Raw genomic sequence first — 17,032 nt, 5'->3', positions numbered from 1 at the left:
AATTTAAATACACCTTTATTTTTTAATTGTATCTTTATAATTAACAGTAAATTAACTATTATTTATTAAAATATTTATTATTATTATTATTATATATAAATATAAAATTATATTAAAAAAAATATCACATAATCATATCATTATACTATATTAACATTATACAATATATATCAATACGTTAATCAAACATTAGTAATAAACATTTATTTAATCTAAAATGAAAATACAATTACTTAATTAAATATAATAAAAAACAATAATTTATTTAATTTATTTTAAATACTATGTCACTTATAAATTCTAGAAACAGAACACACACAAAAAGAAAGTAATACTAAAAAGTATAGTGGTATATCTTCCTTTTCTTTTCCAAAATTTGGTAAATATATCCACAGAAAAATTCAAGATTAGCAATAAATCATCGTAATGAATAAGCCCCTAACTATTATTAACATTCTGGATAGGGCTACAAAAGTTAGCATAACTGATAGATGATACAACATCATATTCATACACAATCCCCACTATAGACACATGAATTCACTGGCGGTTACGTGAAAAGGAAAAAGATTATTTATTACAACCATCTCTCACTCCCGCTTTCACTTTGCATCTCAGCACAGGCAAGAGTTAGCCAGCCCCTAATAAAGCCGAATTTGGCTTTTAAAATATCCATCTTTGTGCTCTTTTTATACCAATTGTACTCTGCAGGGTTCAAAATGAAGAGGAAGAAAACAGGACTTGATTTGCTCACGTATCTCAGGCTCCTTTCTTCTTTTGGTCTTTGGGAGGTTCCTTTGTGAGCATTCTTGGAGCAATTGCCATGGCCATAAGCTCTTGGAAGAGCAGCTTACAGGCGTAAGGAATGTATACCTGCAGCACAATTATCACACCGACAAAACCACACATTAGAGACAAATACAAGAGCCGTATCAAAAGGCGTAAAAGGGAAAAGAAGGAAACAAAACAAGGGGACGAGAAGGATTGCCTGAACAATATCAGTTTTATTCTTGCATCCTCTGCACTCAAATGAGTTCTTCTTTAGATTTGCAATAGCAATCAACCCACAACGCTCGCACACATGGACCCTGTATGCATCACTTTGGTCAAACAACCTCTCTTTAAGGAAATGAGCAGCACCATGCGCAATCATGCAATCTCTTTCCATCTCTCCGAAACGGAGACCACCATCACGGGATCGTCCCTCTGCAGGCTGCCTTGTGAGGATCTGCACAGGGCCCCGACCACGAGAATGGATCTTATCATCAACCATGTGCTTTAGTCTTTGGTAATATGTGGGCCCCAAAAATATCATAGCAGAAAGGCGCCTGCCTGTGTGCCCATTATACATGGTCTCAAAACCACGCATTTGATATCCACATTTATGAAGAGCTCTGCTGATATTGTCCACCTAAAACATCAAACAACAATTAAAAAGATTAAACCGTATCCATAGTTATATCACATTTATACCATAACACTTCCCAGTCAAAATAGATTGCCATGCTCCAAAGCTCTTATCTCTAGGATCTCTAAAATGCACCTATTACTACTTCAGCCAGTCAGTCAGAGTAGGTATTACCATACAAGCATATGCTTTCTATGAATAACTACTTTAACATTGTCAGAGAACATCAAACAAACTCAAATCAAGAAAATACCCAAATCTATCAAGATCCAAAAATCATCAAGAGATTGTAACTTACGGTGACATCTGTAAAAGGAGTGGCATCCCCTTCCTTGCCCATGTGAGCTGCAACTTTCCCCATGATACATTCAATAAGCTGACCAATTGTCATTCGAGAAGGAATAGCATGTGGGTTCACAATGATATCAGGTGTGATGCCTTCCACAGTCCAAGGCATGTCTTCCTGCGTGTAAGTCATGCCCACTGTCCCCTTTTGACCATGCCTACTGCTAAACTTGTCCCCAATCTGGGGAATGCGAACAGATCTTACCCTTACTTTCACAAATCTCAACCCATCAGCATTAGTTGTCAATAGAACCTAGCAAAGAATTAAAAAAGTGAGTACAATGAAGAAGTCACAAACCATAAGCAACTACTCCAAATCGTACAGACTAAAATGATAACATATATGAATGCAATATCTCCACTTAAAACAATTAGTAACAACAATTCAAAGTCTTTACTTGGTCCACTATGCCTGTTTCACTGTGACGTAAGCTTATGCTATGATCACGTCTTGAATAGCGTGATGCTTGTCCCTGAGCTTCTTCCTGAGAAATGGGGGTGGTCTTTCCGATGATTACATCCTCACCTGAAACTCTTGTTCCCTAAGAGACAACAATAATTTAATCTCACGAAATTATGGTTAAATCAACAATAATGGGATTCACATAGAAGCATGATGCTAAATTTTCCACTTACAGGAGGTGCAAGACCATCATCATCCAATTTATCATAAGAGCCATGCCTCATTCCCTGAAAAGTAAATTATGTGTCAAATGCAAACACTCACACAAGTGGCAACCAATGACTGGAAATCCTTTTCTCCATGCCAATACTCTTTTCCATGGTATTACTCAAACCTACATTTAATATGAGCTCATCTATTTGTTATTTTAGTACACTACGAAAAAAGTAAGAAAGCGCGTTTAGATACAAAAACAGTAGTATTTTAAAAAAAAATTAAAAATTAGATTTCCATCCCATGTAAAACAAAACATATAATCATACTCTTTTAATAGAAAAACTATGTTTGAATTGGTTTCACATTTGAACCATTTGCTTATGTAAATCAAATTATTAGTATTTGGTTCACATTATATTAACTTTGAAGTGGCAAAAAGCAACAAACAAATGAAGCTATGCTCATTCCTCACCATAGTATTAGCCCTATCTGGTCGACCAAAATCTTCTTTAACAAGGGTCCCCATTTTTTTCTCCTCATCTCTGCAAAGGATGGAAATTTACATGAACATTTATAAGGAGTAAGAACAAACTCAAGTATGGGATCCAACAGGCCCCTATCTAAAAATTTAAAAGTAGGAAAAAGACATATCAACAGAATCTTACCGGTAAGAGCGGAAGAAAAGTGATCGGAAGAATCCACGGTCTATTGATGATTGATTCATAATAACAGAATCTTCTTGGTTATATCCAGAATAGCAGGCGATAGCAACAATAGCATTCTAAGAAAAAAAGACAGGCAAAGAAACAATAGTAAGAATTATAGAAAAAGAGAGAGCAACTATGGAAATTATAATAAAAGTTCAACACTTACAATGCCAGCTGGAAGCTGCCGAAAGTGGAGATGTTCCATAGCTCGTGTAGTAACAAGTGGCTTTTGGGGATAGTAGAGAACATAGGCCAATGTATCCTGAGTAGAACGCGGAAGGATAAATCAAGACAATATTTCCCAGGTGTGACAGTTATAATCATGTGAATAGGAAGCAATACATACCATTCGAAATTGGTAGTTGGTAACATATATTCCCATTGCTTGCTTACCCATAGCAGATTGATAGGTATTACGCGGGGACTGATAGCATTCACAATAAATAAGTAAATAAAACGGAATAAAAATTTAAACATATCCAGTCAGATGATGTTCATTACAAGCACAAGCATACCTGATTATGATCAGGAAATGGTATAATTGAAGCACAAACACCCAAAATCAATGAAGGGTGGATCTCACAATGGGTATAAGTTTCAGAATAAGCTTCCTCTGGATTGACTCTCGCTTGTACAAGATCCTGGAACAGAATTTAAACAATTAAATTTCTGAGATTGCCTTATATCCTCTCAAGAAGCTAGATTAGTAGAATTTACATTCTACTCTTCTAGCATTATTTTGACCAATCAAAACTATTTTTACTCACATTGATGGTCATGGAAATCATTGTTGTCTCCTCTTCTTCCGTGTCAATGTATTCTATAAATCCCTTTGCTACAAGATCATGCCAGCCACCGTCTTCTGGGCTTTCCTGAAAGAATAAAACCAATGAATATACAGGAAGGAAATAAACTTAAGTACGAGAACATATAGCAGGTTACAAGTTGCTCACTCTTTGTTGCAGTGCATGAATATCTTTCTTCTTTATGAGAAGTCTTTGTTTCTCCACGATGAACAATGGTCGACTGCAACGACCATAGTCAGTATATATTCGAAGTTCTTTTAGACGGATATCTCTAACAACACCAACTTCAGTGTTGACATCAACCTGCACATATAATTATAAAGATTCATCACCATCCAAACACAAACAGCATTCTTTCAACTTATGATGCCACAATAAATGCTTCTCAATCATGCTGGACCTCCAAGTTGCAACAATATTACATAAAAATCATAAAATAACTCCACATCATAGATTAGCTTACAAACCATACAACAGGTTCTCTATATGAAACTCCACTTAACCTGAAAGATAAAGTTTTATGCACAAGATCCAAGTACACAAAGAATACAATACCCGTCTTCTCAACCGTCTCAATGTTGTCACAAGCATATCAGGATTCCGATGTACACCAACCCAGCAACCATTGACAAAAATTTTTGTAGCTTGAGGGATAACTGCAGGTGAGATTTCCTGAAAATTGAAGGAAAATATCAAATTAGGAAAAAAATATAAAAAATAAAGTATAAATTGGCAGAAAACTATGAAGAGTATGCACCTCAAAATTCTCCGTACCCCACTCTTCCAAAAATTCAAGAATAGGATATGCAGCTGATCCGACAGTTATGTATACCATCAAGGCAAGATTCTTTACAAGTCCACAGGCCTGATGCAGCCACAAATAATTATGAGCGCCACATGGTCAGAAGGATCTATTATCAACAAATACATATGGAAGTTTACTTAAAAGGAAAAATACTCACCTGTCCTTCTGGTGTTTCCGCTGGACACATCATTCCCCACTGTGAATTATGCAACTGACGTGGTTTAGCCAATTTCCCTGATCAAGACAACCTTTATTAGTTAAAGTACCATAAGAGCCAATAAAAACGAGTGTTGAAGTGCGAACAAGATACAACCAAAGAAAAATCATCAAAACAAATGAGGCTAATCTATGCATGTTAGAGTAGGCAGGACTAATGAATAATATAAAACAGCAAGTAGTTTTACCTTCACGTCCTATAGGAGAATTGAGCCTTCGCAAGTGTGACAAAGTTGAGGCATATGTCAAACGGTTTAACACCTATAAACGAAGACAAATGAACGTCATATGAGGACTTGCAAATTGGGAAGGCAAATGGCTGAAGGTACAGGCACTTCATTCTATGACATAAAACTCGGATGAGGAAAAGTTCAGTATAAATCCACACTACATAAACTGAATAATCAGCTCTAACCTGTGACACTCCAGCTCTAGTACCAGCTGCATTTGCTTGCCCCCAATTTCCAGTAGCAAGTGAGTATTTAAGACCACTTGTAATAGTTTTCGCTTTGATAGCAAATTGCAGGTTCACATCCTTCCCGTTATCAACACACTACCATCAAGCCATTAAACTTTTAAGTACAAATCCAGGAAAAATGAAAGTCAAATTGCAGTGAAAACGAAAAGGCAATGATTATGTGAAAGAACCTTCTGCACATAAGATCTCACATCCCTAGTTAACTTCCGAAAAAGCTGCAGCAGAGAAATCACAACCAAAGATCAGATAGCCTGTCAAAATGATAATGAGCAATCAACATTTCAGTAACCATCTGACTAAAAACATACCATTCTAAAGAGGCCTCCAAGTAATGGACCAGCAAGGTCCAACCTCTTGTTGCCATAATGATCTCTATCATCTTCCGCCCTCCGGCCAAGTGCACAAAGAAGCAGCCGGTGAATAATATATCTGATAAAAATGATGATTTAGTAAGAATCAGAATGTAATAACACAATCACAGTCATTGCCAACACTATACCTACCCAAAATAATAAGCTTTCTTTGTCTCGCAAAAATCTCCAACACCTACGTGAGGAAGCATTTCTTTTTGGAGGATCTCTTTAGCATACCTGTAAGGAAGATGCTCAGAAGCTTCTCAATGAGCATTACAAATGTTCACATTAAACATTTCATCACCCAAGGAAATTTGCTAACACAGGACATACTTAATCCTCTTTTCTCTGGTAACACCAACAGTTGCTCCTCTTTTACCAATATAATCTAGTGCAACCTGAGGTAGAGGAGAACAAGATAGCCACATTAAACACAAGCAGCAGAAATTATCAACATCACAAGAGGATAAAGCCTTAGTTTTAACCATCTCATAATCATCAGATGAATAGACTAGAAAAGTGCAACTTCGACAAACATAAGAATATACAAGGTGATAGAAATGATCAATGCACAAAACTTAGCTCACACAGGAGCAATGAAAGCCACAATAACACTCACTCCAATCAACCTTTCAACCCAAACAGCACCTCAAGTCAGAACTTTGAGATTAAAAAGGGAAAAGAAGAAGAAAATGCACCTGCTGGTTTTGAATCACAAATGCTTCTTCTAAGGAAGGCCTAAGCAACTCCATCATCTGGGTGTCGGAGAAGTCATAGCATATATGCTCTAATATGTCCTTGTCAGCAACAAATCCCAAAGCCCGAAAGACAATTATGATAGGAATTTCAGTCCGAATATATGGAAGAGTAGCACGAATGTACTGCCCCGAAGAGCCCTGTAGTTTATACATAAAAACCAAAAAAAAAAAATGTAAAACCATTTGCTTTTAAAACTAACTACTGCACTGAATGATTGGATGGTGGTGGAAAAAAGCATCCCAAATGCCAGAAGTAATACCCCTTTGGCACTAGTCCGAGAAAGCATCCGCACAAACATGGTACTTGGTGGCCTATTCTGGGACTCTGCCATGGACCGAACTTCTGCCACATAGGCATATTTGTTCGGCTGCCTCTTTTTGAAGACATAGACATGATTTGTGCTCATCTTCTCCTGAGCAATTAGAACCTTTTCACTCCCATTGATAATGAAATACCCACCTTGATCATATGGACACTCCCCAAGCTCGGTCAGATCCTTCTCTGAATTTTGATATAGTGTGCAATAACTTGACCGGAGCATTATAGGAACCTAAAAACATGCAATATAGAAAAAATGAGCGGTCAATATCAAAAGTTAAATTCACCCATTTACTAATAGAAAGTTTGGATTGCAAACCTTCCCAATGAACACTTTAGTAAAATCCTGAGTCTCAGTGACTTCTTCACCATCATGCCCTTTCTTTATAACTCTCTTAGTTACATCGACATACAATGGAGCTGAGTAAGTAAGATTCCTCAACCTTGCAGCTTTTGGAAATAAAGTTGCAGTTTCACCATCTGACTCGGTCATCATAGGTTTACTAAGGTAGATCTGACCAAAGCTAATCTTATAGATAGTCTGCAGAAAAGCACTAGTACTCAGAAACCCAAACAAAAGAAACAACTAACTTAAGGAACAAAAACTTGAAAACCTTGGGCTTAATATGACCCCCAAAGAGCTAAGGTGCTACACAAGCAAGCAAGCAAGCGAAACAATCTTCAAATACAATCTATTATTGAAAGGAAACATCTCCAACATGGTAAAAATAAAGAAGGTATTAGAAACTATGACAATTATGGTAAGTTAACTTTGAAATTACCATGATAACTAACCATGAAAAACAAGAAATAGTCAAACCAATCAATTCCGGCGGCATTATGTTAGATGTGGTAATATATAGAGGGAACTTAGAATCTTAATAAAGTAGCTACGATTTTAAATGAAAAGAGCTAAATATCCATAGGCTGTAAACGTTATTAATTTCTAAACTTTGTATTTATTTAAAAGAACACTCCATAATGATTTTCTAGATCGCTTCCTCAACTTTTTAATTAATGTCAATTCAGGTAAGCACCGAACAAACAAAATTTACAAAAAAATTCAAATCAACTACAAAATTTATTTTCACAATTCCTACCTGTAACTTTCTCAATTCAAAAGAACCAAACAACCTACAATTAAACGCCAATCACAACTACCTCCAACCCTAGAAACTGAAATTTTAGCGTTATTTCAAAAGAAATGGCAAAAAACAAAACCTCAGCAAAGTCGGACTGGTGACCAGGATTGTGCTGTGACTCTGGCCTGATCTCAATATCGGCCGATTCGTCGACGATTTCTTGCATAGTGTTTTGGATAAATTCATCGAACGAGTCGAGCTGTTGACGCACCAGACCTTTTTCTTCGAAGTAAGCTGAGATAACCGCCCACGCGTCTTCCTGCGTGATCTCCTCGTCGTCTTCGTCGTCCATAAGTTGCGGATCGTACTCACTGTCGTCCTCCATAGCTACGGTTTTTCTTTGGTTTGGCGCTGTTCGTCTTGCTTTTATGTGGAGGGAAAATTTCGAGTAAAACCCTAGGTGAGAGTGGGACAAGGGTGAGTGAATGGTGTTCTGAAAGAAATAAAACTTTTCTTGGTCATTTTATGTGAAGGCCGGTTTTAAGAGAAGGCGGTTAACCAGACTGTCGGATACGAGTAAATCGGACGGATCGGGTCGGATCCTTATGCATTTGAAATGTTTTGAGGTAAAATGTTTTTTTAAAAAATATTTTTAAGATTTATATTTATTTAAAGGATAAAAAATTTATTTTAAAAATAAAATATTTTACGAATCAATAAAAAATTCAATGATCATGTAAAATGTTTTACGTTTTCGAGAGGGATAAGATATTTTTTAGAGAATAAAAAAAACCTCTTATACCAAAACTACTAGTATAAGTTTGATCATTATTGATATTTAAGTAATAATATTTTAAAAATTTTAAATTATTAATATTTAAAATTAAATTTTAAAATATTAATATTTAAATTATTTAATATTATTAAAATAAAAAATTTAATCAAATCATTTAAAGGAATTAAAAATTTTATTTATAAATTAAATAAAATTTTACTAATAATTATAATAAAAAATATTTCAATGATTGTTATTTGATAAATATATGTTTATAAGTAGATTTTTAATGTCTTTCTCTTACCTTACACAATTAAATAAATATTGATACTTTTATAATATTATTCTAAAAAATTGATGAGATGGTTTTTTCTTTTTTTGAAAATTAAAAGTTACTTTCATTATAGATATGTAATTAAATACTTTAAAAAATATTATTATTAATTTTATTTATTTTTATTTTTATTATTAATTTTGATTTATAAAATTCAAATATTACTATTATTTTGTAATTAACTTATATTTTATCATCTTTAACACCAAGAGAACTTATCTATAATTGTGGAAAATAATTTTCATAAAATCATCTAAATAACAGAAAATATTTTTAATAATTTATCTAAAAAATATTAAGTTTTTTATAAAATTTTTTATATAAAATCTTTTTCTTAATAAATTATTTTTCGTTTATCAAATGAATTCTAAATATATGTTTATGTTTATTTTGTGAACGGTTTGGATTGATCATGGTCAATTAAAGGCCCAAGTAGTATGGACCGAGGCGGCTAAGCCCATGCCGTGGGCTTCAGTGGGTCAAGGCTCGTTTTAAGCCCCAAACATGAAAACAAAGCAGTCAACCCTTTCCCTGTCACCCTAAAAAAAAGAAAAAACAAAACAAGATTGATAGTTAACTAATCAAGGCAAATGGAAACTTCAATTAATAACACTTTTGAATATCTAAAATTTGTACAGTGATAAAATATTTTTTATTTACATCTTTTTAATTTAGAATTGAAAAACGTGTTTATCGTGTATTAACAGAATAAATATATAATATAATACAATAATTTGAGATTTTATTATGAAAATCTCGAATCTAAATTCTAATTAAAAAGAAATTTCTCTCGTGGTATAACTCACGCTACTTTTGTACTAAAAAAAGGAAATTTAATATGCATGAGTAAGGAAACAAGGTATGCATTATCAATCCTCCAAGGGCCATCCGTTTTATAAAGATAAATTAACTTACCCGACCACTAGCAGAAGACTTGAAGGCTAAAGCCCAGCTGGACAGAAAAAACTGGCAATAGCCGTACGTCTTTCAGAGAGGTAGTTGAACAGATTCAGCTATATCGAGCTAATGCAGGAACCTTCTCCGTGCAATCAAAGCTTTGTACATGTAATCATATAGGAAAAAAACTGCAAAAATTGCCCAATAGTTTTGAGTGCCTTCTTTTGAATTTCATCAGTGTCACACATGCTTCTTCTTTTCTAACATAAAAAACATATAAATTTTATGCTTTGGCAGGTTACCAAATCATTCTGTTCCTCTTCAAATATATGTTGAGGAAACTAGTGCACTAGCACCTATCTGTCTTCCAAGCACGGTGCTGTACTCATCTTGTTCAAATCTGAAATCTGCATCAATTTTTCCCCACTTTATCAGGTTCATTTAAGCTTTTCAAAAGAATCCCAGTTTTTCCCTCCTATCACTTGACTGGTTGAGTCAGTTTGAAGACAATCTTCATGGTCAAAACCAGGAGGATCATCACCACCCTCCTAAGGCTTCTAGCCTTAGGTGCAACTCTTTCTGCAACAGTTGTCATGGTTACTAGCCATGACTCTGCCGACGTTTTGAACTTGAAATTCTCTGCAAAATATACCAACTCCCCTACATTCAAGTAAGATTCACCATCTTCTCTCTCTCTCTCTCATTTTTGCTTGAGTGGTTCTTGAGATAATCGTCACATATGGTCTCCTAATATTATTTCTTGGTAATCAAATTTTTGGCATAGGTATTATGTGATTGCTGAGGCAATTGCAACTGGCTACAGCCTTATAGTTCTCTTTCTCTCTTCAAAGAGTTTGGTTTGGCGCCTGATTGTGATCCTAGACGTGGTCATAGCAATGCTACTAACCTCAAGCATCTCAGCTGCCTTGGCAATAGCTCAGATTGGCAAGAAGGGGAACAGTCATGCAGGTTGGCTGCCCATTTGCGGACAAGTTCCAAAATTCTGCGACCATGTCACTGGAGCCCTTATAGCAGGTTTCGTCGCGGCAATAGTTTACTTGGTGCTCAATCTGTATTCTCTTCATGCTGTCCTCAGTCCCCTATTTCCTGTCAAACCTTAGGCAGACAGATCGTAATATGGTGTTTAAGCGTTTTCTGCTATGTTCTCTTGTTTCTTGCTTTGTCTTTTTATTATTATTTTAATGTATTAGTATGTTTATGATTAGAAGAAATTAGAGATTTGAACTTGAGGATTTATGTAGCGATCACTTCTCCAATAAATTATGTTTTTAACGGTTACTAAGACAATGTGATGTAAAATGGATACCAAACCCACTTCCAGAATTCAGCTCAGAAAGTCTGTAATGGCCCGATGGGCTTAAGCCTTTGTGAGTCTAAATTGGAATGGACCAAACCATGATCCATTATCCGAACAGAACCCTCCATGTCATCAACATGAAACATGGTAAAAAGACAACAGGGAACTGACATCCGTTAAACGGTACACTTGACCGAATCTTCCGCACCATGTTAGCGATATATATCTAGAATCAGATATTTTGTAAAAGAAAAATATTAAATATCAGACATCAGATAACGTGAGGACGAGGACCACCCACCCGAAACCTCAGTGTATCGAAGGAAAATAAATCCCCACCGTTCAAACTAGATTACTGTCCCTAACTCCTGATGGTCAAAGATTTGATGATACAAAATCCTTTATGCACTTTCACCACGCTGTTAGCTCCTCCTAGAAGTTTAGAAACCACCAACCAGCAAGTGTACGCAGTGCCAAATGTGTAGCGAAGAAGCATAGAATCATAATCTTTGCTCCCCATCTTTCAAGAAGATGGTTTGTGAAGCTCTGTCCTTAACCATTCCTTTGTTCTCAAATTTAACCTCCAAAGATACCAAAAGAGCTACAAAGCACCACAATCTTCATCGTTCAACGCTTAGAATTCGATGCTCAAGTTCTAGTGCAGAGTGGCCCATAACTGCTGGTAAGTTCTATGCTTAATTTCTCTATTTTCATTTCCTGTTTCTGACCTTTTTGATCAGATTTTAGCTGGTGAATGATAGAAAAGATGAAAAGGTTCCTTGGTGAGTTCAAAAATTGAAACTGCTAGACAAGAGAAATGTTGCGCGATCGCTGTGTCCTGTATGGTTATCCAAGTACTTGTCTTGAATCAGTATAATCTTTTTCAGCTACTGCTCTTAAGGAGTTCTTCTCTTGGAAGAATTTTCTTTAATTTGATTTTGCATATGGCTTTGATTATACCACATAATGAACCTGACTGTCTGTCAATCAATGCAAAATATCACATGATATACAATTAGCCTAACTTCCTTAGTTGGCTTAAATTAATTATTGGTAATAATATTATCATTACTTCGCGATACACTGTTACGAAGTACTATTGTATGTTATTTGCAACTTAAAAGTTGACTTTCACTGTGTATGTGGCAGATAAACATGAAGATGATCATTCCCTGACTGGTACTGCTTATGATTTTGAAAGAGCCACCGTATCACTTACTCGTAAGTCCCTATCGACCTCAAAGAGGGTAACTCTTGTAAGGCATGGCCTCAGCTCTTGGAATGAAGAGGGTAGAGTTCAGGTTTGTTGCCTCCTGCTCTTGTTAGTTATTTTCTATTAGAAGATCTTGTCTGCGGGTGGTGGGTGTAGTTGCAATCTATAAGATATTAATGTGAGAACTGGGTTTAACGAGTTTTGAGTTGACTGCTATTGTGAACATGTAAGAAGTTTGTTCTTCCATGTGTCTCAGAACTCCATGAATTGTGAACTGCTAACTTTGTTAGTGTTAGTATTGCAGGGAAGCTCAAACTTATCTGTTCTGACAGAAACTGGAGTGAAGCAAGCTGAGAGGTGTAGGCAAGCCCTTTCAAATAAGCACTTCGATCAATGTTTTTCAAGCCCAATATCCCGCGCTAAGGTATGATTACCAATGTTAATCGTCAAGGTTGGATGTATAGGATTCTCTTTGATTTTGAACCATCTTTATTTAATGCAGACCACGGCTGAAGTGTTATGGCAAGGGAGGGAAGCGCCTCTGGTTTTCCTTGATTCGCTAAAGGAGGCCCATCTGTTTTTCCTTGAAGGCATGAAAAATGGTCTGTTTCACATATACACTGCCTGAATGAACCCTGATTTGATTCTGTAAATTGTTCACTAACCCATTTAACTGAACTGGCTCATTCTGCTTTAGAATAATGCAAATTCTTTTCATCATTTATTTAGTTCTGCATGTATAAGACTAAATGGCATTCAGAATTTGGAGGCAGTGGATGCTAGGGTAATATATCCAAAGGAGTATGTAACATGGAGAGAGGATCCTGCGAATTTCTACGTGAATGGTGTCTACCCTGTTCGGAAACTATGGGCAACAGCTAGAGAAGCCTGGAGGGAAATCTTGTTGACACCTGTATGCTCTCTTGCTTTTGTAATTTCTACCATCTATTGCATCGCCAATCTATTTGATTGATGAGTAAGAATCTTTCATCATTCCTCAGGGAGAAAACTTTCTAGTTGTCACCCACAAATCAATGTTAAGGGCACTGATCTGCACAGCTTTAGGGCTAGCCCCTGAGAGGTATGTCTTGTTCTAAACATAATTACAACTACCATTGCAAGGCCCCATTCCGTTCCTGTTCTACCTTTGGCAGCCCCTAACAATTCTTTTTGTGCTTCAGGTTTCGGGCAATTGATGTGAATAATGGTGGAATATCCACATTTAGTTTCAACAAAAGAGGAGAAGCGATGCTGCAGTCTTTGAATATGACTGCCCACATGTATAGTGATCATTTGTATCTTTGAAACTGCTTGAAGAATTAGCTGTTCATAGTGAGAAAAAGAGACATACTATTGTTGCTTTGTAATTAATAAGAATATATACTTATTCTTACACATGATCTATATATGATGTTAGAAATCGGACGGTCATTATGTAAGTGTAAGTGATGTTTACAGCATTACACTAACGCCGCTGGAGCATGAACTTACTATAAGTTGCCCTCCATTCGATCCTCAAGACTTTCCCTCTCTTTCTCATGTTGACTCTCTTTCATGGCAGTGTTACATGGAAGCCAAACAACTTCATCGAGCACCGCCGTCCTCGCATTCACCAACCTACCGCGCAATTCTCCGAGCAGGCCCACGTCTTAAACCTCTTCAACAAGTCCACGCGCGGATCGTCATTACCGGGCTGGGTCATAGCCAATCCCTCATCACCAAACTCCTCTCTTTCGCTTGCGCAGCCACTTCACCCGTTTGCTACACTCGTCGCCTCTTCCTTTCGATCTCCAAGCCCGATACTTTTCTCTTCCATTCCCTAATTACATTAACCTCCAAATTCAATTTCCCTCTTGAATCCCTTGTCTGCCATCGCCGGATGATATCAGCCAATATTTCACCTTCAAACTACACATTCTCGGCCGTGGTTAAATGTTGTACCGATTTAATGGCTTTTAATATCGGTAAAACTGTTCATTGTCAGGTTTTGAGTTGTGGGTACGGTTTGGATTCGTATGTTCAAGCGGCTCTAGTGAGCTTCTATGCAAAATCTGGTGATTTGGGGGTTGCCCGTAAGGTCTTTGATAAAATGCCTGAAAAAACTGTAGTAGCTTGGAATTCAATGATTTCAGGGTACGAGCAGAATGGATTCGGGAAGGAAGCAGTTGGGTTGTTTTATTTGATGCAAGATTCGGGAGTTAAGCCGGATTCCACAACATTTGTTTGTTTGTTATCGGCTTGTGCTCAGTTAGGTGCAGCTGGTTTAGGCTGTTGGGTGCATGAGTATATTGTTAGAAACTGTTTCGATGTGAATGTGGTGCTTGGCACGGCATTGATTAATATGTATTCGAGGTGTGGAAATGTAAGTAAAGCGCGAGAGGCTTTTGATTCAATGGAGGAAAAGAATGTTGTTGCTTGGACTGCTATGATTTCAGGGTATGGAATGCATGGTCATGGTAGCCAAGCAATTGAGCTCTTTAGTGAAATGAGGGTTCATGGTCCACGACCCAATAATGTTACATTTGTTGCCATCTTATCAGCTTGTGCTCACGCAGGGCTTGTTAATGAAGGGCGCCAGATTTTTGCCAGCATGAGGCAACAGTATGGACTGGTGCCATCAGTGGAGCATCATGTTTGTGTGGTGGATATGCTTGGTCGTGCTGGACACTTGCATGAAGCGTATCAATTTATCATAAGCGTGATACCTGAAGAGCCAGCTCCGGCAGTATGGACTGCAATGCTTGGGGCTTGCAAGATGCATAAGAATTTCGATCTTGGAGTAGAAGTGGCAGAGCATCTGTTAAGTATTGAACCAGAAAATCCAGGCCATTATGTAATGCTTTCGAATATATATGCATTGGCAGGTAGGATGGATCGAGTGGAAAAGGTCAGAAACGTAATGATAAGGAATCGACTGAAGAAGGAAGTTGGCTATAGCACCATAGATATTGATCAGAAGATTTGTTTGTTTAGTATGGGTGACAAGTCACATCCCGAGACAAATAAAATTTATCTGTATTTGGATGAGTTGATGAGTAGGTGCAGGGAAGCTGGCTATACACCAGCATCCGAATCTGTGATGCATGAAGTGGAAGAAGAGGAGAGAGAACATGCCCTCAGATACCACAGTGAGAAGCTTGCAATAGCATTTGGGCTATTAAAAACCAGCTCTGGTGTGGCCATCAGGATTGTCAAGAACCTCCGAATGTGTGAGGATTGTCATACAGCAATCAAGTTTATCTCAATTGTTACTAATAGAGAGATTAGTGTCCGTGATAGGCTTCGCTTCCACCTTTTTAAAGATGGCTCATGTTCTTGTCAAGACTATTGGTGATGAACTTCACTTGTTATCAAAAGCTTGAGCAATTTCTCAGTTTCATCACCATTTTTGAAGAGAAGTAGTTGGGAATGAGGACTGTTTGACAACTTGATAAGTGAAGATTGATCAGCATACATAACACTGTGACAAATGCCAAAGGCCAATTTGACATTTATGCACAATTAAATGTTTGGCAAATCAGGAATGGCATTTTGAACACTTACCAAAAGGATGCCTTGTCAGTATTTGAAGAGCATGAGGTAACGGACAGGGTTGGTCTGATTTCTACGGCACGCTAGGATAGCAACTATTCCATCCAAAAGGTAATTGACAAGCCAAATTGTGTATTAGTTTTCTATTCTCTACGCAAGGAAGGAACAACATGCTAATTATATGAAAATACCGAGATACAGACAGCCATGACGCACAAAGGAGTGGATTAATGACTTTCCTTTCACTCCAAGAGGCTAATCCCCCCAAACAAAGTTGTATTTTTTATTGGTCCACAGGGCAAAACTAATAACAGCGTTAGTACTCTCCCTACTAACTTTTCTTACCAGGGCTAGGCGTAAGAAAGTAGTCCCTCTTTTATTCTCTTTCTCTACTTTCTTTCTGTGCAAAGTCAGACCCACAGCAGCCCTTGCGAGAAGCCATTAATAGCACATTATACTTGACATTGTCTGAAAGTTGAGGGCTACAATTTATCACGTGACACCCACTGAATCTCCTCTTAGGTTACGAATTGACAATTTCCATGCACTATGGGTTCATCATAAAATAATGAAACTGCCAATACTTTTCTTGGGTAATCCAACTCGATTACAAAAAGGCAAACAAAACAAAAAAAAAGCTGGTCCGTTCTGTACTAAAAAGCTGTCCTATTTTAGCCTGTAGAATGTAAATTACTGGAGATTTTAAAGACAAAGCCCACAAGGCACGCATGTGCCAACTTAATGAACTCTTGCAAGAAAACCAAACAGAACCCATCCGAAATCTCAAATCCCCCTTCAGACAAGGACAAAAAACAAGTGGCGTGAGCAAAGATTCACTTTTTTCTATATTTTCTTTTCTCCAAAATAATGATGTAATTAATGAAGCCCCCATTAATCAAAGGAAGGATGTCTTTGGTTTGGTGCTCGAATTCGCATAAAGAACACCGCTTGAATGAGTTCATCTCAGCCGTTGCCCCTTGCTTCCTAGCTCACGAGGTTCCGTTCCGTTACATCTTAGCCAACCCTAGGGACCTACATTCAAATTAATATTAAAAAACTCAGTCGCAG

General features: G+C 37.0%; 4 protein-coding genes across 8 annotated transcripts; 3 read left to right on the top strand and 1 right to left on the bottom strand.

Moving 5' to 3' along the window:
* Positions 1–329: 329 nt before the first annotated feature.
* On the bottom strand, positions 330–8,420 carry NRPB2 (DNA-directed RNA polymerase family protein). Of its 2 annotated transcripts, XM_007025569.3 has the most exons (25): positions 8,036–8,420; positions 7,134–7,355; positions 6,756–7,046; positions 6,436–6,633; positions 6,071–6,135; positions 5,888–5,974; positions 5,693–5,813; positions 5,555–5,599; positions 5,322–5,459; positions 5,095–5,167; positions 4,848–4,924; positions 4,643–4,750; positions 4,441–4,557; positions 4,033–4,188; positions 3,847–3,951; positions 3,595–3,720; positions 3,426–3,503; positions 3,246–3,341; positions 3,038–3,153; positions 2,845–2,914; positions 2,390–2,443; positions 2,152–2,295; positions 1,707–2,006; positions 989–1,411; positions 330–873 (listed from the first exon to the last, which is right to left on the bottom strand). In XM_007025569.3, exons 1-25 carry the CDS (start codon positions 8,279–8,281, stop codon positions 760–762), a joined length of 3,570 nt encoding a protein of 1,189 aa, XP_007025631.1. In that variant the 5' UTR covers positions 8,282–8,420; the 3' UTR covers positions 330–759. The 2 variants fall into 2 exon arrangements, with proteins under 2 accessions (XP_007025631.1, XP_088663557.1); XM_088807431.1 differs by having other exon boundaries at positions 330–1,411.
* A 1,810-nt stretch (positions 8,421–10,230) lies between these two features.
* On the top strand, positions 10,231–11,162 carry LOC18596854 (CASP-like protein 1C1). The gene is made up of 2 exons (XM_007025568.3): positions 10,231–10,572; positions 10,687–11,162. Exons 1-2 carry the CDS (start codon positions 10,418–10,420, stop codon positions 11,021–11,023), a joined length of 492 nt encoding a protein of 163 aa, XP_007025630.3. The 5' UTR covers positions 10,231–10,417; the 3' UTR covers positions 11,024–11,162.
* Positions 11,163–11,575: 413 nt separating this feature from the next.
* LOC18596853 (putative 2-carboxy-D-arabinitol-1-phosphatase) lies at positions 11,576–13,828 on the top strand. 4 transcript variants are annotated; one of them, XM_018123259.2, is made up of 8 exons: positions 11,777–11,902; positions 11,961–12,074; positions 12,370–12,521; positions 12,738–12,857; positions 12,936–13,035; positions 13,207–13,346; positions 13,435–13,514; positions 13,615–13,828. In XM_018123259.2, the coding sequence occupies exons 2-8, from the start codon at positions 12,038–12,040 to the stop codon at positions 13,736–13,738; spliced, it is 753 nt and encodes a 250-aa protein (XP_017978748.2). In that variant the 5' UTR covers positions 11,777–11,902; positions 11,961–12,037; the 3' UTR covers positions 13,739–13,828. The 4 variants fall into 4 exon arrangements, with proteins under 4 accessions (XP_017978747.2, XP_017978748.2, XP_088663737.1 ...); XM_088807611.1 differs by having other exon boundaries at positions 11,780–11,902; positions 11,982–12,074; XM_018123258.2 differs by lacking the exon at positions 11,961–12,074 and having other exon boundaries at positions 11,576–11,902.
* A 159-nt stretch (positions 13,829–13,987) lies between these two features.
* LOC108662581 (Pentatricopeptide repeat (PPR) superfamily protein) lies at positions 13,988–16,311 on the top strand. The gene has a single exon (XM_018123227.2). The coding sequence runs from the start codon at positions 14,001–14,003 to the stop codon at positions 15,765–15,767; it is 1,767 nt and encodes a 588-aa protein (XP_017978716.2). The 5' UTR covers positions 13,988–14,000; the 3' UTR covers positions 15,768–16,311.
* The last annotated feature ends 721 nt before the right edge of the window (positions 16,312–17,032 follow it).

This window comes from Theobroma cacao, chromosome 6, assembly GCF_053813885.1.
Source record: "Theobroma cacao isolate CCN51 chromosome 6, ASM5381388v1, whole genome shotgun sequence".
Taxonomy (NCBI): domain Eukaryota; kingdom Viridiplantae; phylum Streptophyta; class Magnoliopsida; order Malvales; family Malvaceae; genus Theobroma; species Theobroma cacao.
The sequence above is the reverse complement of the archived record's forward strand: the minus strand, read 5'-3'. Positions and strand labels throughout refer to the sequence as shown.